Source organism: Astatotilapia calliptera, chromosome 20 (genome assembly GCF_964374335.1).
Source record: "Astatotilapia calliptera chromosome 20, fAstCal68.1, whole genome shotgun sequence".
NCBI classification, from domain to species: domain Eukaryota; kingdom Metazoa; phylum Chordata; class Actinopteri; order Cichliformes; family Cichlidae; genus Astatotilapia; species Astatotilapia calliptera.
The window spans coordinates 13,458,982-13,481,499 of record NC_137441.1 but is presented as its reverse complement, the minus strand read 5'-3'; the positions used below and the strand labels follow the sequence as shown (position 1 = coordinate 13,481,499).

At 40.7% G+C, this 22,518-nt stretch overlaps 1 protein-coding gene across 7 annotated transcripts in view; it reads left to right on the top strand.

Annotated features, from left to right (window-relative positions):
- Positions 1–22,518, top strand: part of tmcc1a (transmembrane and coiled-coil domain family 1a) — a 46,692-nt gene that overhangs the window by 5,782 nt on the left and 18,392 nt on the right. For 2 of the 7 annotated variants that reach the window (XM_080294495.1, XM_080294496.1), the window contains exons 3-4: positions 7,261–7,306; positions 7,700–8,621. In XM_080294495.1, coding sequence (XP_080150621.1) covers positions 7,947–8,621 — 675 coding nt within the window. In that variant the 5' untranslated portion in view covers positions 7,261–7,306; positions 7,700–7,946. Of the gene's footprint in view, positions 1–7,260; positions 7,311–7,699; positions 8,622–12,104; positions 12,625–17,462; positions 17,493–22,518 lie in introns of those variants that run through there. The other 5 variants (XM_080294497.1, XM_080294498.1, XM_080294504.1 and 2 more) reach the window with 5 other exon arrangements.

Genomic DNA, 22,518 nt, shown 5'->3' with positions numbered 1-22,518 from the left:
GAAGTGTGTATTGCAAGAGGGAAATGGATGTATGCCAGGGCTGCAACTAACAACTCTATTGTTCCTTGATTAAACCTGATTAAAATTATACTTTTTTTTTAAATTTATCAGTTGATCCATGCCACGATAGTGATTTCTTGATATGTCATCTTTTGTCTAAAATCACCAACAATATATTTTATTTGCAGTAAAAAGTGATTTAGACTGACTAAGTGTTTAATCAAGTAATCGATAAAGCTGTACTCATTCATCGCGCTGCTGGTTAAGATTATCACCATTATATCTATTTGCATAATGGACTGTGTTAAAACACTAATGCTCTTCTAAAAAAAAATTATATTGGGTTTATATACCCCTAGTCGGTGTCGTTGCCGAAGGATAACTAACATGACAACAGATGCCCCCTCATCTAATGTTGGCTTTGTAGAGTTGTGTTGCACAGCTTTAAGTCTCTTTGTCCCTTTTTCTAAACAGATGCATCAAAAATGATTAGTAAGGGATTCAAAAGGATTCACATAATCCCCTTTTTTCAGCCCCTTGGAGTCTAAACACTCTCAGCATCATTTGCGCAGTGATTTGGCTCTCTTCTCTCAACAACAGGTTGAGCCTTTTCTAAATACAAAGTTAGTCTCAGATAAGAAACACTATCTTTTTTTCCCTCTCTGTCTCATAGACCCACACTCACCCGCTCCCACCCTCTTCCGCCTCCGTCTGCTGTTTGAAAGCCCACAGAGCAGCAGAGGTATCATATGCAGCTTAATGTAGATAATGTTTTTTTACAGTAAGTCTCTGATGCTACCAGGGGTTCATGTTCAAAAATAATGCTGTATCTGTGGACGGACTGAGTTTGTTCTTCCCAGTGGGACTGACTCCCACACTTCCAGAGTGAAGGTGAAATTCCTTTATAAAGGCTGTGGTTTCTAGTGGCAACAAGCTGCCTGTTTCCCTCTGATCCCTTCCTGTTTGAAGGCAGAGGGAGAAAAGAGCCAGAGGTCACGTGGAAACACAAGAGGTTGCACTTTAAAACGTGTCTGAGGGCCTTGTTTTAATGTTAAAGGATAACTTATTTATTTTCTAAATTTCTCTTAAAGCAGTTGTTAGATACCAATCAACTTGTCCCTGTCCCAAATTAGCTAATAAACCCCATGGTGATAGGTTACAGTCCCTTTTTGATAAAGTTAATCTTAAGCTAGTATAAGGTTTTAGCTGTCCACGTTTAAACAAATTCAGTGGACATATTGAAAGGTGTCTTTAAGTTTCCTTTCCCGTAACAGTATCCTCCTCCTGAGCACAAGTGGTGGAACGTTTTTTGTGGCATAGATTCAACAAATTGCTGTAAACATTCATTAGAAATTTTTCTTTATGTTGACATGATAGCCTCTCCAGTTGCTGCGGATTTGTCAGATGCACATCCATGATGCAAATCTCCACTTCCACCACATCCCATAGGTTCTCTGCTGGACTGAGATCTGTGACTGGGATAGCCATTCACGTACAGCAAACTCATTGTCATGTCCACAAAACCAGTTTGAGATGATTTGAGCTTTGAGACATGGCAAGTTGTCCTGCTGAAAACAGCCATGAAAAGATTGGTACGCTGGTTATACATAGACATTTTTAGCAGCAATACTCAGGTAGTGGTGCTTCAGCAATGCTAGATTGGCATTAAGGGGCCCAAAGTATGTCAAAAAATGATACCACTGATAAAAGCCAGGACTGATGCCTGGTTTAATGTTGTTTACATCAGATTCTTACCCTACCGTGTGAATGTCACAGCAGAAATCAAGAGTCATCAGACCAGGCATTTTGGTGAACCATTGTTTAAAGCAGTCTGATCATTTTTTTTCTCGGAGAACTGCCACTCACTGGATTTTTTTAATGATCATTCTCTATAAACTCGAAAAATGGTTATGAGGGAGTTTCTGAAATGCTCAAACCAACCTATTGGGCACATCCAGGCTGCGTTCAAAGTCACTTAAATCACCTTTCTTACGCATTCTGATTCTTATGTTTGAAGTTGAACAACATAAGACAAGTCCGTATGTCCAATATGGCCTATCTAGGTCTGGGCACTCTTTAAAAAAACACAGCTAATCTCAAGAGGTTCAGTTCATGGTTAAATAAGTGTTAATAAATAAAATATGGATGTTTTCCCCCCTTCTCTTCATTTTAGTTTGTTTACGTCTTCTTGAATTTAGATGGCAATCATTACAAGCTTTCGTGTTAAGTTTTGAAGGTTAGGTGGGCTTTCATCTTTCAGCTTAAGTCTCCTCCTACAGTGTAAACTTAATATTGTTGACCCACAGTCTACGTGCGGAGCCTGATGTCATGGTCAGAGTAAAAGATTCAAAGCCACGGCTTATATATGCTGATCCCCAATAACACCTCTAGTGGGCTAAAGGGTGTCTGGTTACCCGGGGCCAGAGATTTGCCTTAAGATGTGTAATAACGCAAATGGTTTCTGAATGCATAAAATTGCTCTCAGCTGTAGTGAGATGCCCTACACACTGATGACCTGGTAGATTTAGCTCTTCAGTTGCACAAAGTGTGCATTGATCCTGACATGCATTCCCCTTACCATTCCTTATGGGTGTGCGCCTTTAACACAGCCTCTGGTATGAGATTTCAGGTCATGTGTAGGTGGTTTCCAGCCTGTTGACAGCTGATGACGACCTGCCAGAGCTGAGGAAATAGGAGACATGTTGGGCAAGTTGAATGTATTACTACTGTTAAACACCTATCAGGTTAGAAAGTGAAGGCCATATTATAGGGCTTGAAATGTTTTACATATATTGGAAACCGTCTTATGACAACATCTGTCTTATTAGTAAACAGCAAGAGAATGAGCTCCTCAGTACCTATACTGGTTAGACACACCGGTGTTGTAGTAAATATCAGTGTGACTATCAGTGCCATGGGTGCTGTAAATAATTCATTCAGGCACTTGTTGTGGTGTTGAACACAGATGCAGAGGTGTCCCTTAAACAAGGCTTCCTCAGTATACCTATGACATCATCCAGCATAATGTTAAACCAGCAACCTGATCATGACTTGCTGCTCATCTTCAATTTTCTTCCACATCACTGCTTTGCTGCCTAGATTTGTTCATTGGCTAGCGTGGTTGTGTAAGCTATACCTCAGAGTATAAATGGTATTTATGGCCCCGTACAGTCACAAAAGACCAACATAATGGCTCCCCTGTTCTTTGCTGTTCTTTTTATTTGTAGCTTTCCGCCTCACAACCTGTTACATGCTCGACTATTACCCGAATACCACCTGCTGTCTGTCTTGTTCCCGTTGTGTGTGTGTGTGTGCGAATGCATGTGTTGGAGGTTTTCTTTTAACATTTTTTTTTTCATTTATTTTTGATAAGAGTCAGTTTGGTAACAAAGGGTTTTGTCTTTAGAAGATATAAAATCTGCTAAGGTAGATTATGAAGTACACTCAATTTGGCTTTTTTTTTTTTAGCATTCATTACATATTTGTGAGTAGTGTGTAAAGATTACGTTAATTCAGTTCAATTTTATTTATGCAGCGCCACATCACAACAACAGTTGCCTGAAGCTGCTTTATGACCATTAATTCAGATACAAGGTGCCATTGTCCAGTGACAGCCTCTTGTGTCATTAAGTAAACAGATAGTAACAGCAGTAACAGATGATTGCACATCTTCCGGTTTGTCCTGTTCCTGGAAAGCTGAGAACAACTTTGGCACCAGAGCCTCCCCAGGGTTTCATCTTGCACAATTGGGCGTTGTGTCTGCCTTTTTAATAGAACTACCTGCTGTACACCTTCTCATTTAGACACATTGTACTGAGCGCCTGGGTTGAACCTGACACGACCAGACGAAACACATCATGGATGCCTTTGATCCAGTCGGGCCCGTTCCACTGCCTGTGTAACCCTCTGTCTCTCTTTTCTCGCTTACACACTCTCTCTGTGTTGATACAAAGAGTTGTCTCTCTTATCACACTTTGTGCAGTTTGCTGAAGTCATCTCCTTCAGTGTCACAGCTGACACAACTGTGCTATTCTCTGCCACCCAACCACACACACATATGCACGCACACACGCACACATGAATAGAATAACGATTGTTCCTGTTTCCTGGCTATGCTGACATTATACAGCTGTTGAATGAGATCTGGTCCATTTTCCATCGGTCAAATGCATCACACACAAACACACATGTAGATACATCCACTTGTACCCAGTATAATCCTTGCTATCTTTTTTTTTTTTCGTTGTCTTCCTTCTCTGTCTCTGTCTGATGCAAGCATGCACGCACATATTTGTCCACGCACGCAAACACAAACACCAAGCGAACTCTCTGGCCTAATTCCACTCTTATTGATGTGTGTCTGTCAGTGAAAGAGGCACAGCACAAAGAGCAGCAATGGGCCTGTATGTGTGAGCTCAGAGCGAACAAAGAGCGGGCTATTCCACGCCAGCTCTCAGACTCTTCTGGAAACACTGCATTTTCTTGTTTAAGCTATAGCCATATTTTGAGTCCACCAACTGTATGTTCAGCAATGAACAACAACATGGCTGCTTCAGTGTCAGTGAATGCAAGCCAGATTGACCTCTGCTTTGGGTTCTTCATGCACAATGTCCTGTTTAGGAACAAAATTTAATGGCAAAGTCCTCATTAAATGTCGATATTTCAATTATGGAGCTGTTGAAAAAAACATTTTTCTCACATTTTGCGTATTTGCAGATTGTCTGTTTTATCATTTAACTTTCTGTAGCTCTCAGTATTATCGCTCTTGAGCTCCAGCCCTTTTTAAATAATATTTTTGTGTAATAATAACAATAATGGGTATCATTTTTCGCAAACTGGTGGTGAATCTGTGTTAGAAAGTCATTTTGTCTGAATGATTCTGCAGCTGTTTTCTATCCAGAGCTTAAATGAACATTTACAGCACAGTATGTAATATATTGCCAAGCAGAGCAACTGAACAGAGAGAAAGAGAAACTTCAATAGAAGATTGTAGTTTTTTTATGTGTTTATCACAATATCTTTCATTTCTTAAAGTGATAAACTGAGTCAGGTTGAGCCAAGCCTCTTCCTCCATTTCTCCAGTTAAGCTGGCAAATGAGAAGAGGACAAATGGCAGCTCAGTTGACTGGTGTGAGACACAGTGCTGTGAACAAGAATGTGTGTGTGTATTTATGTGAGGGACTGAGTGAGGGTGACAGAGTTCCAGAGAGGCCATTGTTCATGTGGTGATTTGTGATTTACCTTTGGCAGCGTCGCAGAATCTCTGAGCAACATGCTGACTCACACAGGCTGCTGCCCCTGGTTGTCACTGACGCTGTTGATCACTGATAATCATTATTATGTGGTGAGCAATCAAAATACATATTTTCACAAACAATTTCTTGCAGTATCCTGGTCAGCATACAGTCATGAAATGAAGTAGCTTATGTCAGAAGAACACAGCTGCTTTTAAAGATCCATCTGGTGTTCGTATGTTCTCTCTTCTTAAAGGTAGATTGGCAAGGCTTGCTAAAACTGAACAAAGATGCAAGCATACACATCAAGTCTGACAATAAAGCGTTGTCCTCTAAAGACTCCTCAAAGAGGATTTGGTGTGATTATGAAACCGCAGGCAATCAAGAAAACACCCAATCCTGCAGTTGGGATCAGCCTGGGGATGAAGAAGGGGATTTATTAATATGGATGGATGGATGGATGGATGGGTACCGGGGTGAAACAAGACTTCAGCTTCAGCTTCAGGATAGGATTAACTTTTATGCCTTTACTCGCAAGCTCTGAAAGAAATTTAATGCTTCATCATCAGTGATTCACACTTCCCTGTTGCTCACTGTGCCAGCGGACGATGCATGCGCGAATCTGTCTTCAAATATGCATGTATTATTGAGTACGGTGTACAGCTTATGCATAACTTGTCACCTTCTGTGAGAAACAGCTCAGGTGGTAAGCTTGGTTGCATAGAAAACAACATATTTCGAGCACGTCATCATGCATCTTTATTCAGTCTCATATTTAGTCTCATCATGGGAAGACTGTATCCACATGAGATCAGCTGAAGAAAGTTGTTTGTTAAGAACTGAATTCTATGATCAAATATTTATATTTTTTAATTTAGTAAGAGGTGTAAAGTTAATTATTCCCGGCAGGATTGGATATTGCAATCATTTGATATTATTATTTACTATGGAATGCGTGCCAGCGTAAAGATTGTAAGTACTAAATTTAAAGACCATAGTTAGCACAACCATATTATGAGTACTCAGGTGACTAAAATAAACCTGCTTAACACCTGTCTCACACTCTCTCACTCTCACTTTCTCTCTCTCTCTGGCAGGCAACAGTTGCACTTAACTGATTGGCACCATCCTATATCAACTCATAGCCTCCAAATTAATAATATTAGAACCCTGTGGCCTGAATCTGTCAGTTGAGCTAAGAGATAAGATTTAGGCAGAGAAAGTAAAAGCATCTGTGTGCATGCGTTTTACCTTGCTGAATTGAATGGAATGTTTTTATGTGCATGAATGCATCTTCTTTTGGCAGTGACAGTGTAGCTGTTGCAAGAACTGATATGACACTTGCATGTTGCTTCATCCTCCACCCCCTTCTGTCTGTTGTGAGATGTGTGTGAGTGAGTGTGTGTGCCTGTCTGATAAACCTTGCGTTATTCTTTATGGGCAGGCAGTGCAGCTAAAGGAATGATATAGTTTGGGTATATAGCTGTGCCTCCCCAGGGTTTTGAATGATCTAGACTTGCTTGCTTGTTTTGCTGTCCTTAATGGGAGCAGCTTTTCATGCTGCAGGGAGACTCAGGCTGCCTTCCCATCTATGAGGTGATCACTGATCAACCAATAAGGTTGCTCAGAAAGACTCCTTCTATTTTAGCAGGTGTCTTCTCTGTTATTTTGCCGATGGCTTGTATTGTGTCAGACGGCACAGGATTTCATGCACTCTGTGACACTACTCTATATGTTGTTTCTGCTGAGGAAATCCTTATCCCTCGATACTTCCTCAGGGCAAGGAGAGAATGCCTTTGGGGATTTGAAATTACTTCCTTGAGAACCACACAAACACATGCAAACATACAGTGTTTCCATGTGTTTGTGTCTTCTGTTCAGTGGAGCGTACATATTCACGGTAGCGGATTGGAATCAGGAAGCGGTGCTGATATTTCTTATAAGGTCAACGACTGATGATTGAAGTTCTGAATCTTAAAAATGATTCAATCTTTGGTCTTTTTCCATCTGTCCATCTTCCTCTTAGGTAACCCAGACGAGTGAGTCACATTAGAATGACAGTTTGGCTGATGGTAGGTGGGTTTTTCTTCTTCTGATGTTAGTCATCATCTTTTTTCCCCTTCTCTCACTCCTCTTTTCATCTCCTCCTTTTTTACTATTCTGATTGCATCCCATCCAGGCTGTTTATAATCTTAACATGCACACTTATTTAGTCTATATTTTTCGTCTTTTTGCCTCTTTTGTGTTATTTTAATTGTGCTAGTTTACCAAGATCCAGCTTAATTTACTTTATTCCTACCCAATAATTGATAATGACATATTGACATTGAAATAATATCAATTATTATCAAACACTGGAACAAAAATGTTAAGATGCAAATGTTGTGTATGTGAAAGTTAGGGTTTGCACCTGGATCTAGGTAACTTTTCATCCACTCATAATCCATCTCCTTTCTCTGTGTTAGACCAGAATGACCACTTGTTCCTGAGTCAAAGATGCATGCTCCCTTTTGGATCCCTCTGACCGCCAATGAGCTGATCCAACCCTCCCATCACAGTCCAATCACCACTTCCACTGTCCTCTGCTGATCTCTGCTGTTTTCTAGTCTTCTCCCCCTCAGTCAGTGATCTAGTCTGACCATCTGCATGCCTGACAGAGAGGAAGGGAGGCATTCGCAGGTTGTTTGATTGGACAGATTCTCTCTGCTATTCATGAAGAGTCAGCAGGACAATATGCAGCAGGGAGACAAAAGTCAAATGGCGCCAGAGGGGGTGGGACCCAGTTCAGGTTCTGTGACAAGGGGGTCACAAGGCTCAGGTTTGAAGAGGGCCTTTTCTGAGTCAGATCACCCTTCCTTGATTAAGATGAGCCAAAACGCCAGGGCGAGCATGGGGGTTCTTGGCCAGGGTTTGAAGCAGCTGTTCCAACAGCAGCGTAAACGTCTCTCCCTCTCTCGCTCCACCATCACTTCCTCATCATCCTCCTCATCTTCCTCTGTGGTGTCAGCATGTGGCACTTCCCCTTGTGCCCCTGAGGATGCCTCAGAGTCTTGTTGTCCTGACTCTGACATCTTCTCTGCTCCTATGGTTCCTTCTGCAGCTGGCCAGGGCTCAGCCGCTGCAGGCATGATGAGGCGTGGGACCAGCCTGCAGAGCCGGCGAAGTAAGGGTTCTGGGTCGGGATCTGGGAGTGGAGATGGTGATCCTCTTCTGAAAGGTAGCCCTCAAGCCCCGCAACGCCGCTACACCCATGATCCGCAGCAACATATTAGCCGCCCACGCTCCTCCTCCACCACCGATACCACACCCAGCAGCCCTGCCCCAGGATATTCCAGCGGCGATGCATTGCTGTCATCAGGTTACCAGTCCACAGAAGAGACAGACAGGGTAGGTGACAGGAGCCATTAATCATAATCATTACACAAGTTTATTGATGTGCCTCTGTTTTTCTATTCAGTAGTGTCAGACCTCATTTGTCAGTGAACTGTCAAACAAAAGCTGAGGTTCATTTTGCTGCTAATGTAAATTTTCCTGCTGTTCAACAGTGAACGCTCTGAGATGGGCCTGCTCTGTGTCATTACTGCTGTTGGATTTTCCCAATGCTGACTATTGTTCTAGTAAAATTGAGCTATTATTCAAGGCATGCACACACATGTAGAGTGTATATAGAACGGTGTACTCCAAGGTCTGGCTAACTTTACTATCAAGAGAGACATTTTTGAGCAACTTTTGACATATTATAATAAAGGTGGCAGCCTATTAAATATAAATTAGCCCATCAAACTCAGTAATAGGAATAAATAATTAAAATCTTTTACCACATGTGATCACTCTGCAGTGGGCTGTTGCATGCATGCATTTTTAATTTAAGAATATAATAACATATGTTGTGTTGCATGTCTAAAGCATCAAAAAAGGTTTACTTATTTATTACCAACAAAACTGAACAATATCATGTATTTTTTAGCCAAGAGTCAACCTTTAAAGAAGAGTGACTATAAAGATATTATGGCCACTGTGAATCCTACCACTCGTATTTTAATATCCATAGTTTATTCTCCTCCCACTGAGACCTCTGAGTTTGTCCTCTCCCTGGATGTGAAGCATTTGACCATGTAGAGTGGGAGTATCTATACACAAACTTAGAATAAAATTACATTTTGGGTCAAAATTGGATAAAATTGCTATATCTCCCCATATGGAAAAGATACATATAAATCTTATAAAGTTTGTATCTGTCTTGTGTGAAACTTGTATGAAAAGCATACAAGAGTGAAAACAGATATAAGATCCCTTGAAAAATTATTGTTTTGGATACTTACTAAAACAATATATGAAAGTAATGAGAAAGTGGCCACTTTCATGAGTAAATCATATAAGTTTTTACTATTTCTTTTCCATATGGGTCTCCCCTTCAGTCCATCTTTGATAAGAAAAAAAAGCCACGTCCAGTTGTAATTTTGACTAAATTCCAGCCACAGAGGCAGTGAAAGCGAATTAATCTGTCCACGTATTGTTTGGAGTTCATATGTAAACTGACTTGAGGTTGCTGAAGTCATTTAATTGTATATAAATCTATGGCAGCCATGACAATTGAGGGTCATCAAAGTTAAAAGAATAAGACAATCAGGCCACAGACATATTAAGTGTTTCTTTAAAATCCTTGTATTGGCTGCACATTTTTGCAGTCACTTAAATGATGAATAAAAGTTCAAATGTTGAAAAAAAAAATCCAATTAATTTCCATGTTCATATTTCTCAGTTAAAAAAATCTAAACCAAAGTGAGCCACAAGAGGTGGACAAAAGAGCTGCATGAGCTCCAGACAAGCAGGTTCTCCACCGCTGGTGTAGTCAGTGTTGAAATATAGGCTCAGGATTAACAATAGACACATGCCCATATGAACACAACTAGAGGTGTAGCTTGTTTTAATTTAATTATAAAAAATCCTTTTCTATCATGCATCCACTTGAAGTAATAAAGGTCATAATCCAGCCTTTGGAAAGTATTTATACAAAGAACAAAAGTATATCTGAAAATATCATTATGTGATGCAGATTATGTAAGTATCCTCTAAAATGGGACTATTTTATGACCTGTTTGCCTCTTTGTCTTACAGCAATATAATAACTTCAGATAAACCTATAGGAATAAAGACTACTAGACTTTGTTATTCCTTTTCACTGAATGTACATGACAAAAGGTTAAGACAGCTTTCTACTTTCTGTCTTAAATAACTTCATTAGGTTGCCACCTGGATTGCTAAGCAATAAACAAAAGTTAAATCACTTTCCAACCTTATTACTGTGCTGTCTTTAAGTTCATTCACAAAAGTACTGTAAGGTGTGGCTTTTTTGAGGATTGCATGAGGAAAGGAAGACTAATAATTGCTGCAATTCAGTAGTTACCAGCTTCAAAATTCACCTATTAAGTAAAACTTGTGTAATAGATTTGCAATATTTTGATTGCTCTGTAACTGGATCATTAAGGGTAGACTGATGTGACATTTCTGCAGTGTCTGTTTCTTAAACTTTTTCACTTTTCTATTCCACAAAAAAGGCGATGTTCAATGACCACGAAATCTCAACCCCTAACTTGTATGTTAATTACACTGACATTGCTCATTGCTTTGTTTTGTTGCTTTTTTGTGGTGCAAAAAGAAACAAAAAACTGCAGACCCCACAATGTGTAAGCCATTGATATTCGTTTTTCTTTTTCTTTATTTGCTTGTTTTCAGCCATTTAGCTGCCGTTTCTTAATGGAAGTGCTTTTATCTTCCTACGTAATTTGCTTGTAAAAGTTGACCTTAAGTTCTGACTTTAACCACCTTTGGTGTTCCTGACTCCAGTTGTTTCTCATTACCACTAGAGGGCGCTGTTAGATCAGCCTTCCTGCTGTGAGCAGCACTGGGCTTGGTTCATGTGTTGGGAGTGTTTGCTTTATGAGCTCATGTTTGTTGTAGACCAGACTGATCCTTTTGGATAATGAAGTAAGCCATGCCAAGAAAAAGCATCAATGTGTCATAGACAGAAGGACATCTGGCTATCTGGCTTTTAAGCCAGTGGTGGGGAGTAAGTCTAGGCCAGTGGGCCTTGATATCCACATTAAGCAGCAGGCTATAATGTGTGAGCTAAATTTAGTAAAGCCCTCTCCTCTTTCTTCATCTGTAAAACCAAGTATACTTCATTCCTGCATGAATGACCTCACCTTGAGTGACAGAGCAAGGCTGAGAGCCAGTCATCTGTGCTCCATTAGTCTTGCTGCTATGATGGACGACCATCAACCTTTCTGAGTTCTGCTGCTTGACCTTGGCAGAGGTTATAACCTGTCTGGCTCTTCTCTTAACTACCATCATAGTCATGTCTCCACACTACAACACAGCAATGCAATTAAGGTTATCGAGCGGTCGCCGTGGTTACCCTGAAACTTGCTTTCTTGGGACTACGCCCTGCTTAGGTTGTCACAGTAACAGCATGGTTGACCTTGGAGGTGTGTGAGGTCTGCTGCTAGTGGAGGTTGAGTGTTGCATCAAGAATGATGGATGTTCGGTGAACGATCAATTTTCTTCATTGATCGTCGCACTTCTTTTTTCTTTCTTGCTTTCTCCCTTTCTGAACATCCCCCCCCCCCTCGTCCCTCATTATTCCTCTGTCTTTCCCTCCCTGTCCCCCTCCTCTGTCCCTGGAGAGAGTTAATACAGATAGTCAGCTGGTCCCTCCTCCTTCTCCTCCTCCTCCTCTCCAATCTCCCCCTCCTTCCTCTCATCCTCTGCCACCACCTTTGCTTCACCCCACCCTTCAGCCTACTGACAGGAAGCAGGAGGCAACCTTGCCTTGTCCTAGATGAGTGAGAGCTGTGTGTGAATCACTCCTGTGTTCAGAAGAGGATGTGGAGGGTTGTGTGCATGTGTGAACGTAAGACCTCATTTCATCTGCGTTCCAGATTCTCTGAGTGTGTGTGTGTGTGTATTTATTGAATATTCTTTGTGTATAGACAGCCATGTGGTGTGAGTATTTTGTCTGAGTGACTGTATCTTGTGAGAGAAAGAGATTTGCTCAGGAGATCACTGTGAATATGAGTAGAGGGCAACACGGCTGAGCTGTTATTATCTCCTTTTGCTCTCCCTCCCTTTTTTTCACCCCCCTCCCCACTTGTGTTTGCATAGTAGATGACTAGAGCGGTGTGGACTACAAATGTGTGTGCACATGGATCTTTGGAGAGGATGGTAGCATGTGTGCCTTTGGCGTGAGTGTGGAGTGTACTATGTGAGGCGGTGTGTACTTTGGTAGGATATCAGCAGAGAGGAGTAGAACAGGGGATCCAGCTGTGGGTCCGTCACTCAGGCAGTCAGGATGGTGCAGCGCTTCAGTCTTCGTAGACAGTACTCCAAGGTAAGCTTAAACACACTTGGCTTGTCACTAAAACCACGTGTCTTCCTGTCTCCATGCTACAGATCCATTTACAGCTGAAGCCCGGTTTGTATTACATTTTTGCTGCCAGCCTTGTATTATCTCTGTAATACTTGTGTCATGCATTACCATTTTTCCATCTCTCTTCCTTTCTTTATCTTCCTGCTATTTGATAATATGCCAGAAACTGGGGATTCTTTGAGTTTGGTTCAGAAGAGCAGTCAAAATGAACAAACTGACTCTGTTATCATGTGCAGAGGCAGTTCATGATTAAGTATAAAGCACTGTTTGCTCACTTCTTTGATACCAGCAGTCTTTACAGTAAACTGATTTTCTTTTGATCCTTCATTCCCTGTTAAGCAATTCAGTCATCAGTGTGATCAGTGATCAGTGTTTGCACTTTATCTTCGCTCTTGTTAAACAGTAACTCATTCTCCAGTGGTGAGATTGGTAGCATGAAGTCGACTGGCGCCATTACAGAGGGACGTAATTATTGGTAAATGTTGTGTTTGATTATTGCTTATTAGGGAGCATTTATGACTCACTTACAATAACACTCTGTTGGCTGTGCTCTAAAACTGACTATGGGTTTAATGTATCTCTCCCCTGATGCCAGTGTTGTTAAACTGAGTAGAAGGCTTGTGTTGGAAATCAGCAGCAGGTCCGTTAAAAGCCTGCTGTTCTGCAGGTGGTGCTCAGCCTGTGAGCTATAATTACAATTAACTGCTGATTAATTGATTGACTGATTACACCCATACTATTTGTTCTTAACACCATGTTATAAGGCTGTCAGATGCTCATGTGCTAAGAAATGTCAGTGTGTACATGCGCAAATGCTCCGGGCAGACAGATGCACGGTGTCACTTTTAGAAAGACTAGAACCCAGAGTGATAGAGTATAATCTGGTCTACATCCTATTCAAAGAGAGACAAAGTGATAGAGTAGGAGTAAAAAGATATAGAACGTGAAAGGCTACAAGGTGCGAAATGCTCAGCTTCAGGAAGGCTGACTCATTTTGGACAGGAGATGGTGAGGGACAGCCGAGTAGACTCTGGTGTGATATGAGCTACTGAGAAGAAATAAAAACACCAGCCAAACCTTAAGGCTACTTCTCTCACACTAAGAGTTTTGTATCTGAGAGAGATGAAGCAGTCTTTGTCTTGGGAGATCATAATCTCCTCCAGGGCCTGTCTGCGAATGCTCACTATCCGCATCCCATCCAAAAGTGGGCTGTCGGGAAATACTGTAAAGGAAAGAGGTCGGGTAGGTGACCCCTTCTCTTTCCCTTAAGCCACATCTCCACATGCACACCTGTGTTCCTGTTCATCCTTTGTCTTCTGTTGTTTATCTTTTTATTTTGGCATGCTGTGCTCTGTAGAAAAGCCCCAAATCTGCACAGTTTTATAATTTGCTGATTCAAACTGAAAATGCACTCAAATGTGTGTTTTGTTATAGCTGTATCGTAAGATAGGATGTACTTTTTTTTGGTAAGTTATTTAGTTATTAAATGGTTTAAATTAGCTTATTATATTAAATTGAGTATATTTTACATTTGTTTTGAATTTAATACAAAAATTTTGATCCCGTCGTAATAATCAGTAACAATTTGACTGAAAACTAAACATGAATCTCAGAATATATGCAGCTCTTTTGCCTTAGTGACAACATTTTCTCAGGCTGGCAGGGACACTGTGAGCTTGTTGATAAATGTTTTCCTAACATGATATGACAGTGTTGTCTTGTCTGTCTTTCTCAGTCTCATCCTATCCATCCATTTTAGCCACTTGAAGGTCGCTGGGGGGCTGAAGCCTATCCCAGCTGTCACGGGGTGAAAGGTGGGGTACACCCTGGTCAGATCACCACTATATCATAGGGCCAACACACACAGATAGACAATTACACCAGTTTACTTAACATACATGTCTTTAGGCTATGGTAGGAATCCGGAGTACCCAGAGAGAACCGGGAACAGGGAGTACATGGAAACTCCACACAGAACAGCCCAGCTGGCTGGTGGATTTGAACCCAGCCAGACCACCAGACCTTTGCTAATCTCTGCAGCACTGTCCCCATGTGCTCAGATAAATATTTAGTGGGGTTAAGGTCCAGTGTCCTTGATTTTCCTGGCTTTATTTAATTGTTACAACGCGTTGAGTCATGTTAGCCTTCATAATCATGTTGTATGAATCTTTCTCTAAAAAGATGGATGCACCCGGGGAATGTAGCATCTCTGAAGCACAGGTTGCTCTTTCTACTAATCAAATTGTCATTGATTGAGTCATGTAATCAGCTCCAGACTAAAACGCCCCAACAGTGATTCTTTATGTATTGATAGTATCATTGTCTCTCATTAAATCTACCAGTATCACCTTTTCCATTCAAACACTGTGAAATGCAGGCATGTTTTAGCATGAGGTTTTGCTATTTCTTTTTTTTTTTTTTTTTTACTCTCCTGAGATATAGTTTAGAGATAGCTGCTCCTGCTCTGAGCTTCTTTTGTTGTTGAGTCTATAGTATCTAGTATATATAGCTTCTTCAATATGATAAGAGACAAATTGGTCTCTGACTAGCAGCCAGTGTAGGAATCCTAATATGGGAGATACGTGGTACATGATGAATCCATCTAGATGTCTGATGACTCTATAGTTTTTGGATGCATTGGTTGGAGGATGTGTTGCAATACCTGCCCACCAACTGCAGTATCTTAGGGTGGTGGGCAGCTCTGGGGACTGGTGCGAACTGAACTGTCTGCAACTTAGCGTCACAAAATAACAAACCTGAGGGTGGGTTGGAGATCCAAAAAGTCTCCATTACTGCTCTTTTAATAATGAAAGAGTTCATTCTTTTCTTTGTGGAGAATCTGGTCCTTCTGTAGTCTATAGGCCACATGTGCTAAAATCTGAGGGTGAATAATTATTGGCTTTTTAAATCTTTTAAGTTTTTAAACAGTGTTTTTATTCCTGATCTCCTAAAGATTCCATTTTTTAAAACACTGAGTGTTGTAGCCAGTTTCAGTGTGTTTTCTGTGGTCAGGTTGTTAATGATGTCTGGCAAAGAATAGATGTTTATGTAATAGCTTCATTTGGGCTCCCGGGTCACATTCAGCCTATTCAAGGAAGTCGCAAATGCACTGATTGAATAGAGGAAGTGACAGATTTTCATCTATATGTGGATCTCTCTGTTTGTGGTCATATACGTCTTTTACTCTTTCTGTGCTGTCTTTCTTTTGAACCGTTCATTTAGTGCACCTGAAATTTGTAAGTGTTTAAAAATTCAAATTAAACTCCTATGTCTTTTTTTTCAAACATTTTATTACTGCTAAAACAAGTCTAACAATTATTTGTTTTCTGTTAATTAGCTTCTTAAATCAAAAGTAGTCATCAAAATTAAACTAATTGAAAAATCCATAGCAGCTACTCGCTTTCACACTTCAATTATGCATTTATGATTGGTAATTTTAACAGTTGCCCCTAATAGGACTGCTTTTTAGAAAGTGTTTGTTAAAAGCAATGACTTGTTAAAGAAGGGTTTGAGTTTTGTGTGTTGCTGTGGCAGTGTTTAAGAGAAAAGCAGAGGGGAGAAGTGTCGGTGGAAGGAACCGAACTTCACCTGGTCCCCCGAGGCTTGTTCTGTCCCTGCTACTTTAACATCCCCATCACTGCACTCCCATCGTCTCTCACCTCCTCAGGCTATTGGCTGTGTGTTGATGAAAGCGTTTTTGACCTTTGCATCAGGACAGAACAGCTCATCCTAGAACTATTTTAGTGACATTGAGTTTTTTTGAAATCGGCAAAAGACAAGCATGATGTCTCGCTTACCCAGAGTGCTGATGCAAATGAATGGTAAAGTCTTAACAAACCCCTGCCACAGCAGATTGCCCTTTAGTCACATAAAGACAGAAACAGAAGCAGGCAGTCAGACTCGTGTATAATCAAACAACTGAGTTTCGATTGACTTTTAGCAAAGAGAGAGAGCGCGTGTGTGTGTTTGTGTGTGTGTGGAGGCAGGGGAGAGCCACGGGGATGATGAAGCATGTGCTCTTAGTACACACTGGAGGTGATCTCATCTCAGCCTGTTCACTAACCATCAGCCTGTAGCAAATTTTGTTTTCAGGCTCTATCTGTGTGTTTGTGTGTGTGCTGTCAGTGCACCATCACGACTATGTGGTTGTTGACTGAAATTAGGATGCAGCATAAAGCAATCAGTTGGCAGCTTGTGATGTTGTTGACTTTCGGGCAGACACTGAAATTGTTCTCAAATGCTTCTGTCTTCCTTAACTTTCCCCTCCTAGCATTGTAGGGGAAAGTTTTCATTCCTGTCATCTCTCACTCTCACTCTTCTTTTTTTGCTTATCTATGAAAACAAAGTCTTCTCTTTTGTTCATGTAAGTGTGTAAATATTGCCTTGTCTACTTTTTCTGAGACCATTGAGTTCAACTAAAACATCAGTGATGTGTTTCTGTCGTGGTTGATTTAAATTCTATACTGTGGCTGATCATTGATCACCTAAGCAAACACTAATATCAACAGTGGATTTAATACAATGGATGCTCTGTTCTTTATCACATCTTGTTTTGAGCTCTCTCATTACTTGTATTACTTGCTTGCTGTGACTTTTGTGTGTCTGTGCAAGTATTTGATGTGTTTGCTCAAATAAGCATCCAATTTAGTCAAGTTCTTCACCACTACGAGACACCAGAACATTTTCAGTGCTTTACTTGGCTGATAAATGTAATTCTTTGGCAAGATATTTACCCATCTGGTGTTTTGGTGTTTCCAGAGATTGCAGTAAGGTCTCCCCCACTTCTTGACACTTTGGCAAATTTGGAGTCTATAATGACCTGCCAACCAGTAAGTGTTATGACATATCATACCCTATCCCACGTGGATGCTTTGTAAAGATTACTGGTAGAAGTAATGAAGTATGATTATTGTGAGAAGAATTTGTGTCCAATTTTTGCAGCACAGTATGAGGTAAGGTCACCATTTCAAATTTAGCCAAAGATATATTTAGAGATATTTCAAACTGTCATCTTGGACTGCCCAAAGTCATGCAATACACGTGTCCGTTTGCGGATGTGTGGGCAAATGTTCTACATTAATTTGATTTCTCCTTTTATGCAACTACCTGTAGTTCTCTATTTATCTTTCAGACTCTGAGATTTCTCCACTTGTGGGAAATCTCATGCGGTTTCCTCCAGCATCTAAAATTAAACCCGAAGTTTCCTTGCTGAACAAGCATGTGAATCTGCTACACTGCTTGTTACTCATGTGTCACACTTCCTCAGCAGCTTTTCTGACTTCACTGTTTTGATCTCCACACCCCCTTTACCTTGTCACTGTTTTCCTTGTTTCATGTCTTAGAGGCAGTCCTTCTTAAGCGCTCACTCTCTCGGGCTTCCTCTCATCTGTGTCCAGTGCTCAGACAGTGTAGCCAGTTACCCGTCTCCATAGTAACAGGGTGATGTTCAAAGAGGTTTGCAGCAGCTTTGCTCAGCTGAATGCTTGCAGGTTTGCTGTCAGATCTCGCAGCCACCTCATCTGCTTGAGTAGTGCAATAACACCTTCCTAGAGGAGAGAGAAGTGCTTCCTAAAATTAGACTCCTGTGCAGTTTTCCAGATCTTCCAATCTAATGTTGTACACTATGTAAATAAGCACTTTCTTGTCATGTGGAATGGCATCATATCGCTTGTTCGCTTATTGCTTATGACTATTTCCTGTTTTCATTCTCTTTTAATGTAAAGTTGGAATTTGGCAGTTAGAATAAATTACTTGTATTAGGCAATTTACCAGACCCCAGCTGGAGTTCTTTACAGTAAATGTCTAACTCTAGAGTAGATTTCGTGCTTAGGCTTTAGTATGCAATGTGTGCATACATATGCACTGTGTGTGTGTGTGTGTGTGTTTCTGTGTTTTCCTTTGTGTGTGCTTGAACTCTACACCTCTCTGTTTGTGTTCCCTTTGAAGCATATCCTCAACCTGTTTAATTAAGCTCTTGAATATTCATGTAGTTGTACATATAGGCCAACGCCTTTTTTCCGGTCCTGCATGCTGTTAGTATTCACAACACTAGTCTGGCACTCATGCTCACAGCAAAGGTTAACAGTTAATGAATAAAAAGTCATTTTATGTGTGAAATTCTTGTTGAAACGTCCCTCCAGATGTTATGGTGTGAAAGGAAGAAAACAGGAAAGACCTCTGTGTTGAGCTGGGGTAGGGGAATGTTTGAAACACTGATGCAATGGTGTATGGGTAAAGGTCGATGTTGATCAGAAAGATGGATAGACTTTTGGAGAAAAGAAGAAAATCTCTGAGGTTCTTTTTTTTTCTCTCAGTTCCCTCTTAGTTTTCTAATCTGGGTCTGAATGAGGAAGAAGCCTGCTGTGCCTTCTTTGCCTATTCTATTAATAGACAACTGTCTGAACCAGTGTTAACCAAGTTCACTTTCAAGTGTGTCTGAATGATGTTATTTATCTATAACCCCCCCCCCCCCCCAGAAATATATATTTATGCAATTTTTAAGGTTTCCATAATCTTGTGTGTTACTAGACCTCTTTGTCTCTTGTGAGAAAGACGCAGTTGAAAGTAGCTTTTGTTAGACCTCTTTATTAGAGCTTTTCCAAAGATGAATTGCATTTTTATGTTTAATTATGTGGTTGCTTGAGTACACCGCCACCCCCTCTTAAAATAATATGATTTAACGTTAACCATATTTAAAAAAAATAAAAATAAAAGTTTTAATTGGGTGTCTGTGCATGAGGTCGCGTGCATATATGTGCACATGTCAGCAAGAAGTCTCCGTGGGTCATCGTTTGTGTATTTATTTTGGTCCTGCAGCTGGTCCTTCCTCTTTGGCCTCGTGTGAGTATATGTGACACTAGTGTGGGCACGCATGTGTGTCTTTGTTGTTTTCTCAGCCGTTCCAAGGTTGCTACATACTTGGTCAGTCACTCGCTGAGAATATTTGGGTCAACCTTAACCTACATGTCTGTTCCCCGGACACCGTCCCCTGTCCCAGTCCATCTTTAGTTTGCACACTGCTTGCTTTCATTTATCCAGCTGCCAGTATTAGCTCTGAATTTGATTTCCTTCAGCTTGGTCGTCAAAATAAACTAGCTGCATCTATCTGATGAAGTGTTTTCTTTAGTTTTCTGCTCCTTATTCAGATAGACCAGCGGATTGTTTTCAAAGGGAAATTGCTCATTCTGAGAGATGGAGAGCAGAGAAACAGACTAAGAGAGGTCGTGCTCTGCATCCCTGCCACTCCCTGTGCAGTCTATATCATTCTCCTGACTCTGTTGAATTATGGATGAAACTATTTATCGCTGAGCTCAGCTCTGCTCTGCTCCACTGACCCACTTGCACACACATTTCAAATCTGGTCACAATCTCTCGGGAAATCTCATCATATTTTCCTTTTTACTAATAACCAGAGCCATTCCTCTCATTCTCATGTGTGTCAATTTGTAGCAATCCCAGGAATCTCCATTTTCTCACTGTCCACCTCTTACAAGGTCTCCCGTCTGTACTGGACATCACATCATTGAAATGAGTTGTGTTTTTTGTGTCAAGAGAGAGTTTATATTGAATTTGATTGTGGTTGCCTTTTCCTCCTCATTGATATAGACACATCTTTAATTTTCTGGCAATATCTCCTCTCTAGATCTCCTGTCTTGTAAATTAATATAGGCAATTACATTATTTCTACTTTCCATCTCCATGACATGTCCCTCCTTCATCTCTGTTCATATTATCAGCCAACAAGTCATCTGTGTGCTTTGATGTTACTCACTAATCAGAGCTGAATTGTGCTACAACAAAGGCCTGCACGTCTGTCAGCAGGACAAGTGATAGCGGAAGAATGCAATAAAAATACAACAAAACCTTGAGTTTATTGACAGGAAACCTGTCAGGAAATGAAATACCAGACAAAGAAAGCACTAACACAGGGGACAGCAGTCGACACACATCATGTAGCATCGTTGTGCTTTAGCTCCCCCTTGTGGATAATAAGCAATACTACTCATTGAGTAGTTGGTTGTGTAAATTTGTGAGATTCTCTTATAGTTTTATGTTTTGATCTCTTGATCTCAATAGCAGCAGAAACTAATTTATTAAACCAGGTATTATTTATTAAAATGTAGACCTATGTTGAATATGTCAGATAATACAGGGCATCAATCTTTAATGAGAGCAGGTAGAGTAGCAATGGCAGGAAAGGGGCAGACAGAGCTGTTATAAATTATGGTTGTATTGAATCACTTAAATGGAACTGGGCCATCATTAACTTAATAAATGGCACATGTAAGTAAAAAAAAAAAAAAAGTTTAATTTTCACCAAAGAAACCCAAGCAGTGTATTTCCTGAGTCACAAAAATTATGTTTGTGTGACTCAGGATAATGCATGCATAACATGCACGCAAACATATTGCTTGATTGCGTGCATATGTTGTGAAATTAGTCTCAGTACACAAGATACCCAGAGCCACCAAACTTTGTTTTTCAAGATAGTCTTAATCTGGAAACAAGAGAAGAAGATTTTCATTAGATTTAGCTGCCCTGTAACGACATGAGCTTCCTACTAGACAAGTGCCTCTACTCATTATCTGTCTTCCTGTTATGAAATCGGCTGCTTCTTAGTGGAGGCTTGCAAAACTTCTGAAACAGTACCCAGAGGCCAGACCATCCAATAAGTCTGCTTAAAAGTGAGTAGTGAGATTAACACAGAGGCAAAAAGTGAGAAGAGGCCAGACTAAATAATCCTCCAGGGCCAAAAAGCTGGGACTGCTTGTTCTGGATTCTTCATCTTCCTGCTTATGAATAGGCTGGCTGTGTTTGGGCTTACATACTGCCCCATGGTACCGAACATTGTGCAGCATCCTGCCAGACTAAGTCTGCATTTTGGGTCGGTGCCCTTTCTGTTCCACGTTGCATAACCAGGATGACTGAGTATAAACAGAAGCAGGGCCAATAAATGCCAGCTACCACCAATAGACCAACACTGTGTCTCCCCATGAACCCACTCTTATGTTTTCCTGCACGTATACGCACACTGCTTTCCTGTGTACACTTTGACACATCCATTACTCACATCACAGCATCACATCCACATTCAGACTTAGAAACTTAATGGAAAACCAAAAAAACAACAAAAAGGTTCAGGTGCTACAACATACAGGCCTTTTGAGGCTGTTACAATACAGATATTTAAGCCTTTTATGAAACTGTATGGCTGCTGTGTTGACATTAATGATGTCTACATGACTTCGAAACCATTGTGTGTAGTTCTGTACTGCAGTTTTTTGTTACATATTAGCTGAATAATAGACAGTTATTGGCTACGTCTGTACTAGGCTGATATCAGCCCGTGTAACGGCCTCACCCACTTTATGAGGCTATCATTACTGCAGGTAAATGGGCATGCCATGTATATGTAGTTTTCCACGGCCTCTGCAGTAGGCCCTGAACAAGTGTGCTGGCCTGTGACTATTTTTATAGTATTTGTTTAGCAAAAAGTAGCTCCAGTGAAAATAAGGTAAAGTATATCAGTAGTTCAGGAAAGCGACTGTATACATTTATCTACGCGTGAAACCCTTCTAATGATTTGATTGAACCCACATCTAAAATCTGGTAATACTTAAATTCATTCTGAACACATGATTACTTGTCAGATGTCGAATGTTTTGCATTCACAGTTGTCAGTTTCAGCACAGGACATGATAACAGATAATTGTTTGGGTTGTTGTTATGGACATTTCTTTCTTTTCCTTCCTGTTTGGCTCTTGTCGAAGCCAGGAATTGGCTGGCTATGAAGATGTTTCACACTCTTGGATGCCACCAGCTATAAATGTCCATGTGTATAAAGTGCTCAGGGGT